The sequence below is a fragment of the Phalangium opilio genome, unplaced genomic scaffold (genome assembly GCF_054372755.1).
Source record: "Phalangium opilio isolate 3A_F unplaced genomic scaffold, DU_Popi_V2 ptg000014l_1, whole genome shotgun sequence".
Lineage (NCBI taxonomy): Eukaryota > Metazoa > Arthropoda > Arachnida > Opiliones > Phalangiidae > Phalangium > Phalangium opilio.
In genome coordinates this window covers 13,597-33,125 of record NW_028324149.1, presented here as the reverse complement: position 1 = coordinate 33,125, position 19,529 = coordinate 13,597, and the positions used below count along the sequence as shown (strand labels likewise).

The 19,529-nt window shown below is 37.0% G+C and overlaps 1 protein-coding gene and 1 long non-coding RNA gene across 13 annotated transcripts in view; both read left to right on the top strand.

Moving 5' to 3' along the window:
• LOC149704930 (uncharacterized) overlaps window positions 1–3,679 on the top strand; it is a 35,731-nt gene extending 32,052 nt beyond the window's left edge. For all 3 annotated transcript variants that reach the window (XM_089865062.1, XM_089865064.1, XM_089865063.1), the window contains exons 5-7: window positions 1,721–1,854; window positions 1,976–2,207; window positions 2,402–3,679. In XM_089865062.1, coding sequence (XP_089721188.1) covers window positions 1,721–1,854; window positions 1,976–2,207; window positions 2,402–2,577 — 542 coding nt within the window. In that variant the 3' untranslated portion in view covers window positions 2,578–3,679. The remainder of the gene's footprint in view (window positions 1–1,720; window positions 1,855–1,975; window positions 2,208–2,401) is intronic.
• A 223-nt stretch (window positions 3,680–3,902) lies between these two features.
• LOC149704929 (uncharacterized) lies at window positions 3,903–17,894 on the top strand. Of its 10 annotated transcripts, XR_016381447.1 has the most exons (5): window positions 3,914–4,870; window positions 4,951–5,072; window positions 5,225–7,393; window positions 15,029–15,112; window positions 16,275–17,894. It is a non-coding gene; the product is annotated as an uncharacterized LOC149704929 (long non-coding RNA). The 10 variants fall into 10 exon arrangements; XR_016381450.1 differs by lacking the exons at window positions 15,029–15,112; window positions 16,275–17,894 and having other exon boundaries at window positions 3,903–3,950; window positions 4,086–4,870; window positions 5,225–7,382; XR_016381456.1 differs by lacking the exons at window positions 15,029–15,112; window positions 16,275–17,894 and having other exon boundaries at window positions 3,914–4,275; window positions 4,715–4,870; window positions 5,225–7,382.
• Window positions 17,895–19,529: the final 1,635 nt, after the last annotated feature.

Below are 19,529 nucleotides of genomic sequence, written 5' to 3'. Positions count from 1 at the left end.
CTCAAAGGCATCTAACACCCTTAACAGATGCTTGATACCCATGAAAATTCCCACGCCTATGAACAACAACGCCTCTAGTGGCCGACCAAGAAAATACTAAAAATATAAGATCTTCCAAAAAAGGGTTATATTTGCGATTTTGAGTCGAAAATGTTTTATGACATTTTTTCCCTTATACGTACATCCTGAAAAAGTTATAATTCCCTTAATTAAGTTAGAATTTTATTTGACCCCTTAATTAAATTTAAATACTCTAATCATAATTTGCTTAGGGTAAAATGGCATCACACTGTACCACTCTTTTTGAAACACCATTTATTTTTTTATATATATAAATTCTTTAATGACCAAGGGTTAAGGGCTAGCTTCAAAATGGTGACAAAATTTATAACGATTAACAATTAACAAAAATTAGAGAGGCCAGCTAGGAGTTCGCCGAAAATAAGTAATAATTTCCTGGTAGCGGAAAAAAATAATTACTGAAAAAGGTGAACAAAGGGTGTATTCATAAATGAACCGGCACAAAATTCCTACAGGGGTTTTCGTATCCTTTATAAATGGCAATTCGAACTAAACTAAATCAATACCCTTGTAGAAGGCGGGGTATTTTTTCGTCCATGCGTATGATCGAAAAGGTCTATAAGGTACTGTAATAATTCCCAATGTGCCGTCAAGTTTTAACGGGGATTCGTGTTGATGGGCGAAGTTAGCCGATTTTACGAGCTACTCCGCCTTCCCGCCTTCGAGTCATTAAAACTTCCAAGACTATAATTAGGCGTCGCGTCACGTTCCTCTATATTGTTCGCGAGCAATCGATGAATGAAACCAAAACCGGGCCAAGGGACCTTAGTTTACAAGGGTAATATTAATAATAGGGTTCATTGTATCTATTAATAGATTCCCGGCGAATATGCATCTAACGTTGTCATGTCACATTTTAGTGAAGTGCCAATTGCTAAAGCTATGTTAATTCTTATAGAGAAACGGGCTAACTTCACTTAAATTCAACATGTATTCACTGAATCACGTGGTTAGAAGATATTTAATTTATTTTCTTTATACTTTCAACTTTTAAAAAATAAATAAATGCTCATTTAAGGGTTACTCTTAAAGCTAAAATATTGCGGTTCGTTACAAGCTTAATGGCTAGGGGTTCGCGGACCCAACCTTGAGAAGAACTCGAACACCAAACCACTTCTAATGCACCTTAATTCCGTTTTGCAAATAAAATTCGGAAATTAACGAATTGCTTTTCATATTCAAACAAATGAACAACTTTCTGAAACATAGATAAATACTAGCAATTAACCCAACTATATAACCTATTAAATTTTAACATTTTCAGCTATCAAAACCTTCTGATAATCAAAATTAAACGCACTATCCCTTCAACAGACATTCTCAAAGTCTCTTGTTACCTTACATTCTTGTTTTTCGCGATCAGGGGTTAGAATTACCCATTAATTTAGAAAGGGGTTGTCCCTAAGACCCCCACTATTCTTCCAGGCTTAATAATATAAAGGTACACCCTAAGTAGGGGTCGGAGTGTAAGCCGCTTAAGAAATGTTAGAGATATAGTTCGTGGTAGCTTGCCCCCCAACCAAATCCTTTCGATCCTCATAATACGCCGCGAAGTAAGTCCATGATATTGGGCTTTCATTACACCCCTTGCGCCCCCGTAGAGCTTGAAGGTATCTAATCTTATTTCGTTTTGTTTTAGTGGTTCCTTCAGAAGGCCCCAAAATTACTGGGGGTCGACCTAGGTATCATATAGGGGACCAAGTAGTCGTCAATTGTTCATCTGTCAAATCAAAACCAGCGGCAACACTCAAGTGGTTCATAAACGATGTCGAGGTGGGTTTTATATTTACTTTATATACGTCGCAAATATGAGTCAGACGAAAGTACCGAAAAAAGCTGTTATATCACCGGTTTTTCTGGTTGAACCAAACTTATGAACTCTACGTTAAAACAGGCTGGTCCCGAATACGAGAAAGAGTACTCGACGACTCTATACGCGGATGGTTTGGAGTCCTCAACAGTAACGCTGAGATTCATGGCGACGGACAGACAATTCCGCGATGGTAACATGAGGCTCAAATGTACCGCCAACATATCCCGACTCTATACCATGAGTAACGAAGAGCTTGTCTTTGATGGAAGACAACAAAATTCTAATTTTCACGTAGAATCTGTTCCCAAAGAAGGTAAGAATCTATTTTCATTTTTCTTTGCTTCTAATTGCTAAAAGAATATGGTGGTTAAATTTTTCTATAACAAAAAAAAAATCCCCGATTCATAAAAATTTCACATTGATTTTAATCATCACTAATTTGTTTCTAAATTTTTCTTTCTATGATTTTGCGTACAAAATAAAATTATAAACACTACGTTTATGTAGTGAGAGACAGCTCGAGTTCGAGTTCGCGATTGGTTCCTCGTCCTATTATTCCTTTTCTGTTATTGGTGCTCGTGATGGTGCTGAGCGTAACGTCATTATGTGACGACAGAGTCTTTGTTTTACGTAACGTCCTCGAGAGGCGCACGTGTTCAATGAGAAAAGCGCGCGAAAAATAAGAGACGAACTTAAGATTATCTTTTTAAAGCGAAGACTACGCGGTTGAGGAAAATGTAATATTTACGAGAGATTATTTTCTTTGAGAAATGGTGTAAAAACAAAAGACTCCGGATTTCATACTACAACAAAACATAAGATTCGCGCCTCCGACAAGCTAGACATGTAAACTACAGTTTTATTTCGATTAAAATGTGAAGAAACTTTCCGTTTTCTAATTTTAAAACTTTGAAAACCTACTGTTCTCCGATTTAAAACTCCCAAAAACCTACTAAAATCTTTTTTGAAAAACCTTCTAACTTCAAACTCCCAAACCTACTATCTCCTGAAATAAAACTGCTAAAACCTATTATTTTCCGTTTTAAAACGCCCTAAAACTACTATCATATGATTTGAAACCTCCAAATCCTACTACACTATGGATTAAAACTACCAAATCCTACTATCCTATGGTTTAAAACGCCCAAATCCTACTATCCTATGGTTTAAAACGCCCAAATCCTACTATCCTATGGTTTAAAACGCCCAAATCCTACTATCCTATGATTTAAAACTATTACAACCAAGACTTCTTCAACATTAAACGAAATAAGCCTTCACAGTTTACACATGGACTTGATAAATATGATGTTAAATAATTAAAATTAAATTAAACGAGAAAATATCGGGCTTAACTGTGATAACAACAAATAAATAAATAAACCACCATTATTCGGATCTCTCCTCGTGCCTATTTTTGTCTGTCCGTCTGTTTTACAAAAGAAAAAAAAATTAATAAATTTAAAAATGGCGGACGCGGATCTAACCCAATTTGGGAAACAAAAATTAAAAAAAAAAACATAATAATAATAACAAAAATATTTCGATCGGTTTGACGTTGTTTATGAACGAGGAAATAAGTATAATTATGTAAACAAGTAAATAAACAAAGTCCCCCTTTTTCCTTCCACTAATTTTTCCACCTCCATCCCCGTAAAATTAAACAAATAAATAAATTAATTATAAAAATAAATATATATCATTGTTTTAAGAGATTATTTTGATCCTTTCCCATAAAAATAAAAAAAGGAAATAATCTTCTATTGTAACAATGTTAGTAAGAAAGAGACGAATAAAAACTAATTATTCTTCTTAATTAACGAGTCTTTATTTTTATTTTAATTAATTAAAGGGATATTCTACTAACTTTAATTGTGGGGACATTTAAAGGAAACTTATATCCCAGAATACCTTTTCAAAATTCGGAAGTATAATAACAGTCAGGTGTTTGACCACCTTGTTTCCTATTGTGAATAATCCAAAGACCCAATCAATGATCTGTCTTAACCCTATTACAAGCAGACGATACCAAGCCCCTCCCCTTTTTGAAAAGGAGGTCTGTTAATTTAATTAAAAATCAATTTTTAACGCAAAAATTATGCCTAAACAGGACGTAGAAATCTAACCCTCAGGAGGGGGGGGGGTGAATTTCCATTTCCACTAATTCTAATATTGCCTAATATTGGAACAGATATCTGTAAATTGTAAAATTCAAAGGCATCGTCTAACTAAGGCTTAACGAATGTGCCTTTGCTTATCACACGCTCGAGAATCTAGCAACTAAGATGGTCGCGAGAAACACACCGAGAATTCATAGAATTTCTCAAATGAGTCCGCCGGCGCAATCTTTGAAGGGTAAATTGCTTCGAAGGATGTACATGGTAAGATAATACAAAGTCCTCAAGCGTCGAAACCTTTTGAAATACAAAGCTAAAAGATACGATAGGCTTATACCCAACCTGGTTGGTTTCCGGCATACGTAATCAAAGGCCTAGCTCCGTAATATTGAATCGTCCAACCATCCGTTCAAAACAGCTTTATGAAAGCGAGTCACCATCAGAAATCTGAGAAATTCCACCAATCAAACATTGCCTTGTAGATAAATCCTTGTAGCTGGTCGTATCTCGTTTCTGATAGGAGACTGGCTGCGAGGCATTCTTAACATTAAATACTTAAAAGGAGCTTCGATAACACTAGGGTTTTACATTTCTGGAAGGTATCAAGTATCTCTTGGAGTAAATTAAACCTAAGGAGGTTACATCCAACGTTAGGGACTTCAAACTTAAACCTAACTTTAAGACTAATTAACGACACTTTCAGGGAAATACTTTGAGTATAGTTGGACTCTACCTTGAATCAACATAACTCTTGTTTCTGTAAGAGATACGTTGAAATCCTTCGAGTGTTATATAGCCCTTCTTCTTCTCTTACCAATGATACCTAATACCCTTGGTTACAACAACAATCAGGGATCAGGTAATTAAACAATTACCAAAGTAATATCGTTTCATCCCTTTACCTATTTTGAAAACGTCATAACTCTGGTTTTATAAGAGATAAGGGAAATCCCTCGGGATTTGGTATAAGCCTAACTGTCAATGGTCGTACTAAATACTTGGGTCTAAGTCAATAATTTAAAGAGACATCAGAGTGAAACTTAATGGAGCGTCCCTTAAAGGTATCTAACAAAAATTAATTGAAAGTATTCCTTGAAACTTAATTTATTTTTAATTACTCTTTCCCATTCACTCTTTAAAATTAATTAACGAACTTTTTTCGTGCAAATTCGCGTCAATTAAAAACGAATTTTAATTACGCTATTTTTCCCAGAATTATTAAAAAGAGAGAAAATTTGAATCGATTTTGAAAAACGTGCGAGAACTCGAGTTTCCAGCAAATTGAAACTTTTCTTTCAGTTACTAGAAATTTTTCACTTCATTTCGCTGAATCATCCGTAGTTTTCAACTTTTCGAATGAAGAGACGAAATCTCAATTTTAATAAAAAGTACACCAATTAATTTTTCCTTCTTGTTTATCGGAAATTTTAAATTAAAAATTAACTACTCAAAGTTTCAAATTATTGGAAATATTTTTTTTAATGTATTGACGTTAAATTTTCGTTTTTTCTACTTTAAGTAATACCGTATTTTTTTTTACTTCTCAACTAAAGTAATTAGTACTGATTAATATCTTTAGTTATTAATTAGCCGTTAAGGATTTAATTAAACACTTAATTTTTTCTCAGTGTTAAAATTAAAAGAATATATATATATTTAACTTTAAAATTTTATTTTGTTTTAATTAAACATAATTATGGTTAAATATTCCCAAACGAACCCTTGAACCATTTTTACATATATTTAATATCTATGGCATGTATTAAATTATAATTAAAACATTCACTTAACTTACAATGAATATAAATTTCCATTGAATTAAAACTAAATTCCTAATTAAATTACAAAGACAAAAGGGCATTAAAGTCAGACCAGGTACTGGCACGAGTTCTCAATTGAAAAAGCCCATATAAAGGTGTGTATGAATAATTAACTGAGAATATAAAATGTTTACGATCGAGTAATAAAGATATCTTTGGGAGTTTAGGGACATTAAATGTATAGTACACGCAAAATTTTCAAATACCAGGAAAATAATAAAATCCTTATGGGCTTAAGATAGCGCGGCGACGATGCATAATTAAGAGGTTTTAAGCTAAGGTAACTAAAGATTCCAAGCAGACGACAGAATAGGTCACTCGTAAAACCATTCAAGGTCAATTTTCACTGTTTCGTATTTTCGGAAAACTAGCAATATTTAGTGTTTTCAGCTAACTAAGGAAAGAGCTGTCGTTGAACTTGAAGGCGTTCAGCGAGGACAACCGATCACGTAATCAGTCTCATTGGTATGTGCACCGAACGCCCCTGCACTGTGTGACGTCGACAGAAACAGTAAACCATGGGAAAACAAGCTAGCAATTATCTATTCCCCGAAATGAGGGCAAGAAAGTATTATCAGGTTTAACTTATAATGTCAAATGATTCACTTATGGTGAAAGTACATCCGGGATATTTTTAAATATTCTCTCTCTAAAAATATACGTATACAAAGTTTGCCACAACAGCAACTCGAAAAGTTGCAACTTTTGGAAACGTTTGGGTTATCCCTTTTCGAGTGTTTCCAATAAAGGGCAATGTCAACAGCGCCTGAAGGGTCTGATTTCGTATGGCTAGCGACGTCGAAAAGGAAGAGGATGAGGAAGAGGAGACTAAAGAGGCTGGAGGCCAGAAAAATTCAATCCCGTTCTCACGTGAACAGCAGCAGCAGCAGCGCACGGAGAAAGAGAGGCGCGAGAGCAAAGATGGAGACAGAAGGAGATCCTAGGAGGGGATTTCCCGCATCCGCGTTTTCCCTGTCCCGATTCCGCGAAAGATAAATAAACGCCCCGGGGTCTTAAAGTCGTCGAGATTTTCTAATTATCGAAGCCCGGAGTGTCCGGTGCGCGCGTGGACGAGCTATTTTATGGCTGCAGTCGCTTAATAACCATCCGATTCTAAGTCAGCCTTGCCGCCATGGACATTGTATTTCGAAAGAGGACCAGTATAGCAGTGACCAGGGTTCGAACGAAATATTCATATTGAAAATCCTCTCTGATCAAATTCCATGACCCTTTTAATGTGTTTACCAAAGTCCACTTCATAACTACACCTGCAGCCCAATGCTCGAACCATGGTTTGATATGCTAAACGAGATCCCTGACTTATCCCCGACTTTTTAGGGAAAAAAACTTTAAATCCCTGACTTATCCAGGTTCCGTACAAACCCTGGGTGAGATTTGGGGAATACATCTCAGCTACTTCCCTACCTTCTTTAATACAAGTGACTTTGGTATACCATAAAAAAACAATACAGATAATAACGTCACAGCTGTCGGTATGGACTTTGTTATTCACCAAATTTTCACATCCCATATAAAGATTAATATCCACCTTTACAATTTGGGTAAGTACAAATATAAAATGATTTATAGGCAGGCTGACGCCGATACAGTTAAGTTTGACCAACCTTTTGGCGCAAACACACATACACCCACTGGATGGGTGGGTGGTATTCTAAGTAAGGACAGCTTGACCTAAATTAGCCTAAAGCCTACAGAACATTTCGGTCAAAAGTGTGGAACCTGAACAATTGTTTACTTAATATTCACACGCATATACGCCTATTCCGAGTTAATAAAGAAAGGTTATAACTTAAAATGTCTCAGGTTGCCTAACTTTAGCCGCATTCACAATCTAAGTGTGAATAATATGATGGCGAGCCTCCCAGGAACGGGAACGGGGGTTACTGTTTGCAACCGGAACAAATGAGATGGGGTAGGAACAGGAATCAGGATAAACACAGACTCCCCTTAAAATCGAAAGGTAATTTGGAATGGGGAAACGTCGGGGGGTTGGGGCTGGGGTCGGGGTCGCGGAGGGGATGGGAGAGGAAGTGAAATACGCCAAATTCCCTACATACATAAACTAATCTTAATTCCGGTGCCGTAATTGAAGCCGCCGCCTTCTCCTTCTCCGAGTGTCACGAGCTGTTAAACTTAAACAATTCGATCATACGCCTTGAGAATTAAACGCATTCGTATTCACTAATCACGTGACATTACGTATATACCAGCCCTCTAAACACGCGCGGAATTCAAAATTGAAACGAAAGTCTTAATTAATATTAACGTATAATCCATTCCTCTAGATATTTGTTAAAGAGGGCGAAATTTATAAAAAAAAAAGAAAACAAGGATAATGAGAAACATTCACGTTTATATTTATACCTTGGAGGAGCTAGAAAACTTTGATTCTGGAGTAGCAGAACATGAGAGGGCCCTTCCCATGCATAGACGTAAAATTTACTCAGGTTTTGTTTGGGCATAAAATACGCTTTAGGTGCCATCTGGTTATAGCAATAAGAACTTTCATTAACACGTGACATCACTAAGATAAAGTATTTCTATCGAGAGATGGCCTCACTTAATGATGTCCAACCATGCAGAGCATGCTGGGATTTTTGAACAGCCACGCATGGCCCCAACTATCCTCTACCCCATTATCAAAGTTCCTTCCTCTTAAGTTTATACAGCTTCCGTTTTATTATAGCTACAACGGCATTTTCCGCAAAACCTGTTCTTCATCATCACACAGTATTCACTAATCACTTTCATAGATTTTCAAAATATGAAACTAAGGCTTAAGGAGTATACATTAATTTTCCTTAAGCCTTGGTTTTAATTTAGAATTACGAGCGCTTTAACACGAAGCATTATTTATAATCCCATCAGAAAATTTAATTTACAAATCTGAAGTAGTAGTTAGTGACGAGCCCCTCGAGATGGAACTTGAAGGAAGGACCTTTTCGACCTCGTAATCTCAATAGCCACGACCCCATAATGAGCTCAAAGCCTATCCCTAAACTTAGGGGCTATTAGGCTAAACTTGAAGATTTTTTCCGGTGCCCCAAGTAAACAGGAAAAACTAAGATGGGGGATAAAAAAAAAAGAAAAAAATAATAAAAGGGGGCGCGAGCGTTCCATACAGGCCGTTTTCCCTCCAATTAATTTTCTTTCCGTGTCAGCAATTTCCAAGTTTAAACCCTCCCGGATTAATCACCTTGAAATAATGACGAGCTCCCCTTTTTGAGATATAAGCTTTTTCGATCTAAAGTAACAGCCTCTATTCCGTCTGCCTTCTATAACGTTTAATTACTTTAAAATTGATTTACTATTTGAAGGTTGGGTTAAAAGGACGTTGCTCTCTTAAGTTATGGTACGTTTAAAAACCAACCAAGTCGGAAAAATTTAATTTTGGGGAAACACCATTGGGCTTAAATAGGAAGGAATTCTTTGGGATTATGGTTAAGCAATGAATACCTTAATTTTTGTTGAAAGTTCTTTATATATAGTATATACTTTTAAGAGAGGTCGAAAAATTGATTGACCTTTACAACTTTGTAACGATTTTACTTTGGAAATTTAAAAGATATGCGTAAATCTTGCGAGGTTTGATTTAACTGATTCATATCTATACAATGGTACCATTTTCTTGACCTTTACCACCAATAACAACTCCAGAAAAAACGGCATAAACCTGCAACGTCTTAAGCCGTAATTCTTTAAATTTTTTAAGACACTAAGACATTCTTTGTTAAATTATACACCATTTCATTATTTCCTACAGTGAAGCAAACACCCAGGCGAGTGGGCGGTGAGCCCACCATATAGGGTACTTCCCACGCACCAAGAAGCACTGCGCGAGTCAGAATATCCACCTCAAGATGGCTGTATCCTCGCCCGAATGTTGGTTTCTCTGCGCATAATTATTGAAATGGTCTATAGACCCTAAATCATACCCTACACAACGATCCCAAAACATTTTGTTATACTTTAACAGGGGGCCGAGAAAAAACAGTTCAACTTTGCAATAGGCCTACCATCTTTTTTGTTGGGGGCAAACTTCTCTTAAACGTACCATGACTTATACCATTCAATACAAGACATATATATAAAGAATAACCTTTTTCACGCGGGGAAGCCTTTTCGAGCGAGCTTTAAGCAATTTCTTCACGGGTGTAATCGCGATCAACGAAGCGGGGAGAACTCATTTCCGTCCGGGCATAGGAGTCCCTTCCCCTTGGACCGCTGAACCCGTTAGAAATCGACTCCCAACCGGTACAGAAAGGGAGCCAGCGACTCTATACCATACACCATCATTGTCCCGGAATCCTTCCTTAGCCGGTGACCCCCTCCCCTCACGTGGTGGGGTTTATTCTCTCGTGCAGCTATAGCGTCTTCCAGAAACTTTGTATGTAAACTAGGTGATCGAGACTCTTTTCTTTCCCCCTCTCTCTCTCTCTCTCTCTCTAAGATGGGAAGAATACCAAGAGCAGGAAGGAAGATGGGGATGAAAAAAAGAGAGTTTTCTTAAGACTTTCTCCGCATCTTCTTCCTCTTTTTTCCCCCGCCTTTAAACTTAGCGCCCTTTCTTATATAGGGGCCGGGGAAATCAAAAAATACCTTCAACAAGATCTGCCAGAACAATTTAAATAACCCATTTACAATCAAATCCGGAACTTGCAACTTCTAAGCTGTTTTTAAAGTAAGCTTTATGCATGTGGGTAAGCATGAACTTTGACCTCAAATATCTCACGGTACAGATGAAAATATTTTGGAAATCAACCTACTTAAAAAACAAAATAACTATACAATCTAACTTGGCGCTAAAACCAAACCGTGGTCTCGACACTTTTCGCGCCAAAACTTATACTTCTTCCGGTATAGCTTACATATAATTTTTGATAAAAATATTTTTTCTTCATTACTAATACCTCTATCCTCCCGCTAGGCTTTCGCGCCAAAATTCAATACTAGCGCCTTTTTCCCCCCTTTTATGTTTTGTAAGAAGGCGTCAGCTGCTTTGTATTTTATAGAGCAGAGGTCAGTTAGCGAGGCGCTCTGCCGAGAAATACTAATTATGTTCTTTTTGAATTATTCATGCTCAACCTAACTGCGAGGGGCTAATCACTATCAGATTCCCAGTCAATGGTTGAAAAGATACTCCACAAGGAAGATTTTAATACATTATGGCAGCCATTTTCCAAGATGGCCGGAGAAGTTTCAGCTTCCCAGGTAAAGCGGTATGGTCCCAGCACTCACGAATCTTGTCAGTCAGTCGATAAATACATATCATTATCCGGAGATTTCCCGCTAATTAATATTTAGCTAGAAAAACTAGGCCTATTTCTAGTTAATTTCTAATTTGGAATTCGTAATCCGGTGCAATAAGTGGGGTTGGGAATACAAGCTTCGTAACAATCCGGGGTTGGGCTGGAACTTATTTTAATAAAGCCATGCAGGGTTCGGATTGAGCTTGTGGCAAATGGCTTAATATTAAGGTCCTCTCTTTACTAGGAATTCGTACATCGCTCCTCTGTGCTTGGTAATATTAATTCCAAGGCTAATACAAGCATAACGCCCTGATTAGCCGAAGCAAAAATCTGACAGCAATTATATCGTAACTCTCAAAGTATTACTTGCGTGTATTTATTGAATATACTTTGTTTAAAGGCAGCGAGCTAATTCTACTTCTCCCTTAAGTTAGGTTAGGTTAGTTAAGGGCAATATGAGCGGGAAACATGTAGACGTAAGATGTTTCAAGTTTACTAATTAAGCTTAATGTAAAGTATTTTCAAATTTGTCGCGAGGAAAACTGCACGTGCTTTTGAATTTTTAGTTTTAGGGGATAAAAATAATTTCTTCACTATCCATTAGCTATAATTTCAGTGGCCCCCTGTGTAAACCAATTTAGTCCAATAATAATATTGATATTGGACGATGACCCTAATTAAGAGGTGCTCACTACTCATACCAACTCAAATTGCACTACCAGCCTTTCAGCGGGTAAATTAACACTTGGGAACGCCAAAGAATAATAAAAAGAAAACTTTTTTAGTCAAAAAATGTATAATATTGTTTGAACTATACGCTTGAATAAGAATTCTTCGCGATTTGAAGCTAGTAGAGTCGATATTACGCGTAGAAAATTGATTTACCCCGTTTTTCGTATAAGACAGAGAACTCGGAGAATTTGTATAGGAAGGAGAGTGAGCCTGGAAAGAGAACTAGTTCGAGAGAGAGAGAGAGAGAGAGAGAGAGAGAGAGAGAGAGAGAGAGAGAGAGAGAGAGAGAGAGAGAGAGAGAGAGAGAGAGAGAGAGAGAGAGAGAGAGAGAGAGAGAGAGAGAGAGAGAGAGAGAGAGAGAGAGAGAGAGAGAGGAAATTTTTGGGCCGCTTTTTAAACCTTTACCTTTTTCCATTAATATGAATGATTAATTACCGAAAGGCAAATGTTTCCTCTTTTAAACGTTACAAGGCCCAACTGTGTTTCCGTTTCTCTCTCTCCCTCCCCCCTCTCTCCCTCTCTCTCTCGCTCTCTCGCTCTCTTTCTGGTACAACAGGAACTTATTACTAAGTACAGCCTGCTATGGAACTCCTATATAGGTTCCCCTCTTATAGCGCGTGATAAGAAGAAGGCAAGGATACAGGACGGAATCTTGGGAGTATAATTAAAAATAATTTTGGCTCTGTTCACTGATTGGTCTAGTTCCCATTGTACATTTCATTACTACCTCTCATTACCGGTTTTTACATAAACCGTTGCGTAACACGCAGATTTTCATACCAAAATTTGGAATTGACTTTTACATCTTTTTCTGACAGTCTAAAGTGATTTTTCATGACCAAAGTTTGTTGAAAAAAGTCAGAATGTTGTGGGTAAAAATTACTATATTACCATGAACTTTTAAATAAATTAATTCGTGTTAGTTTTCCCATAAGAAAGTTACAAAATTAATATGAAATTCCCAGACTTAATCACGTTTGTCAAAACCCCGTACGGTTCGTTTGAAATCTATTAAAATCTCTCTCAAAAATCTAGAAATCCCGAAATCCCACATTAAAATCTGAAAATCCCGAAATCTCACATTAAAATCTAAAAATCCCGAAATCTCACATTAAAATCTAGAAATCCCGAAATCTTCACCTAAAATCCCGAAATCTCACATTAAAATCTAGAAATTCCGAAATCTTCACCTAAAATCCCGAAATCTCACATTAAAATCTAGAAATTCCGAAATCTTAACGTAAAATCCCGAAATCTCCTTCAAAATCTGAAAATCCTTAACAAAATCCCGAAGTCTCCTTCAAAATCTGAAAATCCTTAACAAAATCCCGAAGTCTCCTTCAAAATCTGAAAATCCTTAACAAAATCCCGAAGTCTCCTTCAAAATCTGAAAATCCTGAACAAAATCCCGAAATCCTGAACAAAATCCCGAAATCCTGAACAAAATCTGAAAATCCTGAACAAAATCCCCAAATCCTGAACAAAATCCCCAAATCCTGAACAAAATCCCGAAATCCTGAACAAAATCTGAAAATCCTGAACAAAATCTGAAAATCTTGTTTCAAATCCCGAAATATCCTTCAAAATCTGGAAACTTCATTTAAAATCCCGAAATCTTAGAATCTTGGAGTAGATTTCAAGATTTCTAAAATCTTGGTCAAAATCTTGGAGTAGATTTCAAGATTTCTAAAATCTTGGTCAAAATCTTGGAGTAGATTTCAAGATTTCTAAAATCTTGGTCAAAATCTTGGAGTAGATTTCAAGATTTCTAAAATCTTGGTCAAAATCTTGGAGTAGATTTCAAGATTTCTAAAATCTTGGTCAAAATCTTGGAGTAGATTTCAAGATTTCTAAAATCTTGGTCAAAATCTTGGAGTAGATTTCAAGATTTCTAAAATCTTGGTCAAAATCCTGGAGTAGATTTCAAGATTTCTAAAATCTTGGTCAAAATCTTGGAGTAGATTTCAAGATTTCTAAAATCTTGGTCAAAATCTTGGAGTAGATTTCAAGATTTCTAAAATCTTGGTCAAAATCTTGGAGTAGATTTCAAGATTTCTAAAATCTTGGTCAAAATCTTGGAGTAGATTTCAAGATTTCTAAAATCTTGGTCAAAATCTTGGAGTAGATTTCAAGATTTCTAAAATCTTGGTCAAAATCATGAAATCTCAAAATTCTGTACACTAAAATGGCGAACGTCCGACCCCCTCGGGGCCGTACTATCAGGGTTCCGTTTTTTTTTTATCTTGTATCCTTGGGCCTCCACCTTTTTCCTTTTCCTTCTGATTAAAAACAGACTTCCTTTAAACCGGGGAAAATATATACCAGTAATATAAATTATACTTCGTGGAATTCGTGGATTTTCTTTGCCTTATATATTTGGCTCGTTTGTGTGCATTTTTACTTAGGATTAAAGTTTGTCAGCATTAAACATGTCTTTCTTTTATGACTATGGTCAGTTCTTTTTCCCCAATTGGGTTATTTTTCCGACTCCTCTGGTAAGTAACTATTAATTAAAAAGTTTTAATTTATTTGATTACTTAAATTACTAAGGATGAATTAAGAGCAATAATATTTGCCCGATATATTTTATTGTTGTTTTTTATTTTTTGGGAAAATTCACTTTGTTTAAAATTATACTTTGGAGGCTTGGTTCTACTAGAGATACGGGGATTTCCTTTGAGTATGTTATAGTCCAATTTGTCCCCCATCCAACCATACTTAAACCTTAGGGCTACGACAAACAGGGGCCGAGTAATTAAGCAAAATGTTCAAAAACATGCCTTAGGAACAGCATCACACTAAACTTTGGAGGCTCGTAACTCAGGTTCTACTTGAGATATGGGGATGTCCTTTGAGTATGTTATAGTCCAATTTGTCCTCCATCCAACCATACTAAAACCTTAGGGCTACGACAAACAGGGGCCAAGTAATTAAGCAAAACGTAAACGAACAACCCACCCTGTCACTCGTTTAGCTAACCCACTTTTGATTTTTAACAATAAACTTTGGAGTCTCGTAACTCTGGTTCTATGTCCTTTGAGTATGTTATAGTCCAATTTGTCCCCCATCTAACCATACTAAAAACTTAGGGCTACGACAAACAGGGGCCGAGTAGTTAAGCAAAACGTAAACGAACAACGCCCTCCCTAGGAAAAGCATTACACTAAATAATGCTTAAATTAATTATATTTACAGGACTCTGTCCCGGACGTGAATGGTACTGTGCAGGCTGTAGAAAAAACGATGTCATCGGATCCTTCATATATCCAGCTCTTAAAGGTACTATTTGACTTTAACCGATATGGCATCGGTATCGGTTAAAACTGGTATCGGCCCATCTCTACAACATATATTATAGCATCTATTTTATTATTGATATCGGTTAATATATCGGTATCGGTTTAATATCGGTTTATTCGAAGGATCGGGTAAAATATCGGTTTCCCAAGTATCGAATGATGTCGGTATCGGTTAAAACTGGTATCGGCCCATCTCTACAACATATATTATAGCATCTATTTTATTATTGATATCGGTTAATATATCGGTATCGGTTTAATATCGGTTTATTCGAAGGATCGGGTAAAATATCGGTTTCCCAAGTATCGAATGATATCGGTATCGGTTAAAACTGGTATCGGCCCATCTCTACAATTTAGACTACCCATATTGACGTCACGTCCCCCCCGTAGCTCCTCCCCCTCTCAGTACCACTATAGTCCTTGCATTTACCAAAGTGTGACGTCCCAAATAGTAGCACCCCTTCTTTCCTCTTTATCACGGATAGAGATGTGAGTCGGTAATTATTATATCTTACCGTAATTTTAGAATGGAAGTTTACCGGTAAATTACGTAAATTACCGCGGTAATAAGCCTGTTAAAACATAAAATACCATAAATTACGGTAATTTTTGTAATTTCAAAATTTTAATCGGTAATTTACCGGTAATTTTTCGGTAATTATATCTTACCGTAATTTTAGAATGGAAGTTTACCGGTAAATTACGCAAATTACCGCGGTAATAAGCCTGTTAAAACATAAAATACCATAAATTACGCGGTAATTTTTGTAATTTCAAAATTTTAATCGGTAATTTCCCTGGTAATTTTTCGGTAATTTACCCGGTAAATTGCCATTTTTAAAAATCACGGTAATTTCACATCTCTAATCACGGACCATCATAAGTTTAAGCCTCATCCCTCCTCTAACAGAGTAAAGTGGTTTATGTATGGTCCCCAAACCTTTGAAGGCCCTCATTTGTAGTTTTAATTACCCTAGTCAAAAAAAAAGTATGGTCTCGTATGGTCTTCATTGGCCAACAGTTTTCCTCAGTCTTTTGTTTCTGATCTGTTTTGATGACATTGTTGTTGGATCGAAAATAATGGTTAATTACAACACGGAAGAGCCAACTAAAATTGGACACCATTACGATTTCCATAGGTCCACCTTTGCCGGCAGGACTAAAGAGTGCACAATAGTTCCACCTTGCTGGACGAAGGAATCCTTTGCCTGCAGGGTTAAGGAGTGTACCATAGTTCCACTCCTTTGCCGCCGGCCGCAGTACCGAGTGTCATTTGTCAACCCATCCCTGGGGTGGATGGAAGTCGGCATGTCATGGGAGCATAGGGTGGATGCTGCAGGAACGGGTGTACATGCTCGGAAGAGAGAAGGCGCTTTCTCCATAGGTTTTTCAGAGGGCTACGATGGTGATAAACAAAATGACTCTGTACCAGAGGGGGTGATTGGTGTACTGTCCCGGTTGTAGAAACAATGGTGATTTCGTCTCACAAACAAATTGTTTGCGACAATGGCAAAAATGCTATCACCTCTGGTGCCTGAATCAAAAATTGGATTGTGTACCACCAGAGGGTGATTGGTGTACTGTCCGGGTTGTAGAAACAATGGTGATTTCGTCTCACAAACAAATTGTTTGCGACCAATGTCAAAAATGCTATCACCTCTGGTGCCTGAATCAAAAATTGGATTCAGGTACCACCAGAGGGTGATTGGTGTACTGTCCGGGTTGTAGAAACAATGGTGATTTCGTCTCGCAAACAAATTGTTTGCGATCAATGTCAAAAATGCTATCACCTCTGGTGCCTGAATCAAAAATTGGATTCAGGTACCACCAGAGGGTGATTGGTGTACTGTCCGGGTTGTAGAAACAATGGTGATTTCGTCTCACAAACAAATTGTTTGCGACCAATGTCAAAAATGCTATCACCTCTGGTGCCTGAATCAAAAATTGGATTCAGGTACCACCAGAGGGTGATTGGTGTACTGTCCGGGTTGTAGAAACAATGGTGATTTCGTCTCACAAACAAATTGTTTGCGACCAATGTCAAAAATGCTATCACCTCTGGTGCCTGAATCAAAAATTGGATCCAGGTACCAGAGGGTGCTTGGTGTACTGTCCCGGTTGTAGAAACAATAATGATTTCGTCTCACAAACAAATTGTTTGCGACCAATGTCAAAAATGCTATCACCTCTGGTGCCTGAATCAAACAAACAACCCCCTCCATAGGAATAGCATTACACTAAACTTTGGAGGCTCGTAACTCGGGTTCTACTAGAGATAGAGGGATGTCCTTTGAGTATGTTATGGTCCAATTTGTCCCCCATCCAACCATACTAAAAACTTAGGGGCCGAGATATTAAGCAAAATGTTCGTCAACTTATGGTATCGTCTCACTTATTGTTATTATGTTACTTATGATTTTGACACTGAACTTTGGAGACGATGTCTTTTGATTAAGTTAACATTTGCACCATAGGATACTCCATATACGGAAAAAACCTGGAAATATCAGGGAAATTTGTTTTCCAAAAATTGTATGAACCCTGTGTTAAAACATTTACCAAAGAAAAGTGTTATTTATAAATTGTAGATTAATTGTTTCGTATATTATTAAGATTTTAACAACTGTTCAAAATTCATTTGTAACTTCTATCTCCAACCAATTTGTAATTATCAAATAGTGGTTTTTGTAATTCAAGCGTAGTAAAAATGAGTTGTTTTTTTTTTTGGAAAAAATATTTTTATTTTCAATTCAGCGGTCCTATATAATTCCACATTAAATCCGGGGGGGTCGAACGTTTGTCAAAATCCCGTACAGTTCGTTTGAAATCTATTAAAATCTCTCTCAAAAATCTAGAAATCCCGAAATATTCACCTAAAATACCGAAATCCCACATTAAAATCTACTATCACTTTAAACTTGTTAATAAATTTATTTTCGAAAATCAAATATATTTGCAGTTACGGCTATTTAGCTCCGAGAAGCGACAAACTAAAATTACATGAATAAATAACGAATTACGAGCAAAACGTAAGCAACTGAAATGAAATTTAAATTGTATTGGTTGCAATTGCAGTTAAGGACGATAGAGCGGCCTCTCTTCAAGAAGATGCGGCGTTAATACCCCGTATATATTTTAAAGGATCCGAAGAGACGAATGAGAAATGGTCAAGCAGCGGACCGGCGAGGGCGAAGGCGAGAGAGAGAGAGAGAGAGAGGGAGGGAGAAGGGGCAAAGTAAGGAAAAGGCAATTTCAATTGAATCGCTAACGATATTAGCAAGTAGAACAACATCGCATCGGATCCGCCCTACCAATTTATATAGGAATACAATCAATTTCCCACGGTTAAATATCGAACCCATAATTCCTCGGTGCCTTCTCTTCCCTCCGCAGTCTTTGACATTCCTACGTTACACGTTGACGTTCAAAGAGTCTAAATTAATAGACGGTATGGTTAAGAAATGTTTTAAAACAGAATCATTCTCACATCACCTATATACTATTCTTTCTGATAAACAATAAATACTAGACTCTGTAAACGAGAACTGCACAATATTTGCGATTTCTTCCTTTCTTCCAACTTTACAAGGATCTTATTTCACCATCCAATCTCTTAACATTCGGTATAAGAGGTTGAAATTGACGGAGTAAGTTTGAAAAGGGGTTTTTGTGCACATCCCTCAAACGAGGACGTTAATTACATTAAGATAACGATGTGTTTATTAACTTCCAAGCTAAAACACCTCTCTCTCTATCGCTCTCCCTCCCTCTCTCTCTCTCTCTCTCCCTCTCTCTCACTTTGATGTAAGAGCAACGCTAAGCCTTTGCTATTTATACATAAAATTAATAGGACGGGTTCATTCAATTTCAAGAATTGCTGCTGGGCTTAAACGAGATAGACGTATTTACATGAACGTGATGAAAGGTAAGCACAAGTCAGGTGAAACGCGGGTGTAATACGTTTAGTATTATTCTACTATATAATAGTGGTTTCCTACTGCAGAGTAGTAGAAATTAATAATTTAATTGGCCATATCGACTCTACTCTATCGAGTCACGAAACATGGTAGTTTTTGTCTTCAAGAAATTGTCAAGAACATTACATCATCAAGCTGTTTAAAAGGCTGTAGGGGGTAAACCACTAAATTTTCGGATAATAATACTAAACCATACTCTGGAGATAATTAAGGATAGGGTGATAAACTACTTATTAGTTGGAATGGAGAATGAGACGTCTGCAACCCGAGTACGTACGGTCGGTGTTGTCAATTATAAGTGTCTACTTGGGAATAGTGTCGTTGGACACAAGTAACTTTATACTAAGATAAGCACTATAGCTTTAAGTAAGCGATTATGATGAGCCGTTGGGTGAAAAGGCGGGAACTCGTCAAACC